Source organism: Cibotium barometz, chromosome 52 (assembly GCF_041138505.1).
Source record: "Cibotium barometz isolate CiBa-2024 chromosome 52, ASM4113850v1, whole genome shotgun sequence".
Classification (NCBI taxonomy): domain Eukaryota; kingdom Viridiplantae; phylum Streptophyta; class Polypodiopsida; order Cyatheales; family Cibotiaceae; genus Cibotium; species Cibotium barometz.
This window is the reverse complement of record NC_141097.1, coordinates 2,008,850-2,011,141: the sequence shown is the minus strand read 5'-3', so window position 1 is coordinate 2,011,141 and position 2,292 is coordinate 2,008,850. Positions and strand designations below refer to the sequence as shown.

The window sequence follows — 2,292 nt, the reverse complement described above, 5'->3', positions numbered from 1 at the left end:
AGGTAGAAAGCTTTGAGGTCTAGCTCTACCATGTGGTAGAGCAAGAATGCATCGATCTAGCTGTGTTCCACATACACATCAACAAAAACAATTACTCCAAGAAGAGACCTACTTCACATGACAAGAACCAAGGAGCTAGAATTGCATTTGATCTAGCTCTACCACATGGTAGAGCTGTATTCTACCTAGACCACATCATAGAGCTAGAATGCTTTGAGGTCCAGCTCTACCATGTGGTGTAGCTAGAATTGCATTTAAGGTCTAGCTCTACCATGTGGTAGAGCTATATTCTATCTAGACCACATCGTAGAGCTAGAATGCTTTGAGGTCTAGCTCTACCATGTGGTGGAGCTAGAATGCAGTCTTCTAGCTCTACGATGTGGTAGAGCTAGACTTCAATGAATGTAACCGACTGAGGTTGAATGTAACTGTGGTAGAGCTAGACCTCAAAGCTTTCTACCTCTACGATTCTATCTTCACCACATGGTAGAGCTAGACCTCAAATGCAATTCTAGCTCCACCACATGGTAGAGCTAGACCTCAAAGCATTCTTTCTCAATTACTCCATCTTGGAGCTCTCAATACATTTATTAGTCTTGCTCTACCACATGGTAGAGCTAGATAAATGCATTCTAGTTGGACTTCAAAGTATTCTAGTGATGGTTTTTCAATGGATATTATCTCTACCAGGTGGTAGAGCAAGATTAATAAATGTATTGACCAGAATGCTTTGAAACCTAGCTCTACCATGTGGTGGAGCTAGAATGCATTCTTCTAGCTCTACCATGTGGTAGAGCTAGACTTCAATGAATGTAACCGGCTGACATTGAATGTAACTGTGGTAGAGCTGTATTCTACCTAAACCACATTGTAGAGATAGAATGCTTTGACGTCTAGCTCTCTCATGTGGTTGAGCTAGAATTGCATTTAAGGTCTAGCTCTACCATGTGGTGGAGCTAGAATTGCATTTCAGATCTAGCTCTACCATGTGGTGGAGCTAGAGTCATAGAGGTAGAAAGCTTTGAGGTCTAGCTCTACCATGTGGTAGAGCAAGAATGCGTCGATCTAGCACATGTCCATGCAATATAGTTGAGCACATTTCCCTTTACAGTTGAGCACATTTCCCTTTGATGTGTGCAGGTCGAGATGGAAAGCTCCGAAGGTCGTGATCCCCATGCAGGAAAAATTCTGTACAACATTGGTAGAGTTCAATGCTGCTTATGGCCTTTCCATGGAGGGTTTAGATCCCAAAATGGTTAGGTGGGAGCAGGTCACTGATGCTGAATGGTTCAGTGTGTTCAAACAAACAAAGTATCCCAGCCAGTACCGCATCAAATGCAGCACCATCCACACCAAAATGTATGAGTCGATGATGAAACTGCACTACAATGTATACCAGAAGGCCCCAACCAACATGGAAATTTCCTTTGCATTTGCAAAGGGTTTCGTGAAAGAATTCAGTCCTGCCGTGATTGCAAGCGGGACAACCATTAGGTTCAATTGGGCCGAGTTTGCAGTGCAGTACTTGCAGGATATTCGAGAGAAGGGCTATTATGAGGGCCATGTTAACAAGTGGAGACTACGCAATCTTCAGCTTCCAGCTTCAAAAATTGAGGATGAGTCTGCTGACATCTACGAGGAAAACATGGCATTGGCAGGAAAGAGTACTGCCAAATCTACCAAGGCCACACTTCAGCCTCATCAAGATAGTCGACAGGAGATGGAAGCTTCTTCATTTTGTGGGTTGGAGGAATGGCAGTGCATGAAGGCAGCTGTCCTTCAAATGAAAACACAGCTACATTATGAGAAACAGAATCTAAACAAAGAGCAAGAGGGCCTGGAACTTGCTAGGGCTTTGAATGCAAAAAAATGCGAAGGTCACTCCTATTGTCACGGCCATGAGACAGAGATTGCAAGCAGCTGAGATGGAGTTGCAGGCTCTATTGCAAAGCAATGATGTGGATGCCCGGTGAAAGATGGAGCTTGAAGTCAGAATAGAGACAACCATTAAGCTTCTAAAATGGCGTTCATAAAACACCACCATTTTTTATTTCAATCAACTCCACATTGTGTTAAAAAATACATATAGAGAGTGTGTCTTAACTAATCATAAAATTTTTGTTATGAAATCCATTGAAAATTAGCATAATAATACACAACAATGAGAGGAATTCCCAAATTCATTGACAACTCCAAAGGTAATCCCAAATTAATGAAATGTTTTTTTTTCTAAAAGTTGAGAGACTATGTTTAAGCTTTTAAAGAAATGATGTTCATAAATGTCTCCATTTT

At 41.7% G+C, this 2,292-nt stretch overlaps 1 protein-coding gene across 1 annotated transcript; it reads left to right on the top strand.

The window, feature by feature from the left end:
• Positions 1 to 1,039: 1,039 nt before the first annotated feature.
• Positions 1,040 to 1,924, top strand: LOC147608669 (uncharacterized). Its single transcript, XM_086788296.1, has 2 exons — positions 1,040 to 1,044; positions 1,141 to 1,924. Exons 1-2 carry the CDS (start codon positions 1,040 to 1,042, stop codon positions 1,922 to 1,924), a joined length of 789 nt encoding a protein of 262 aa, XP_086644422.1.
• Positions 1,925 to 2,292: the final 368 nt, after the last annotated feature.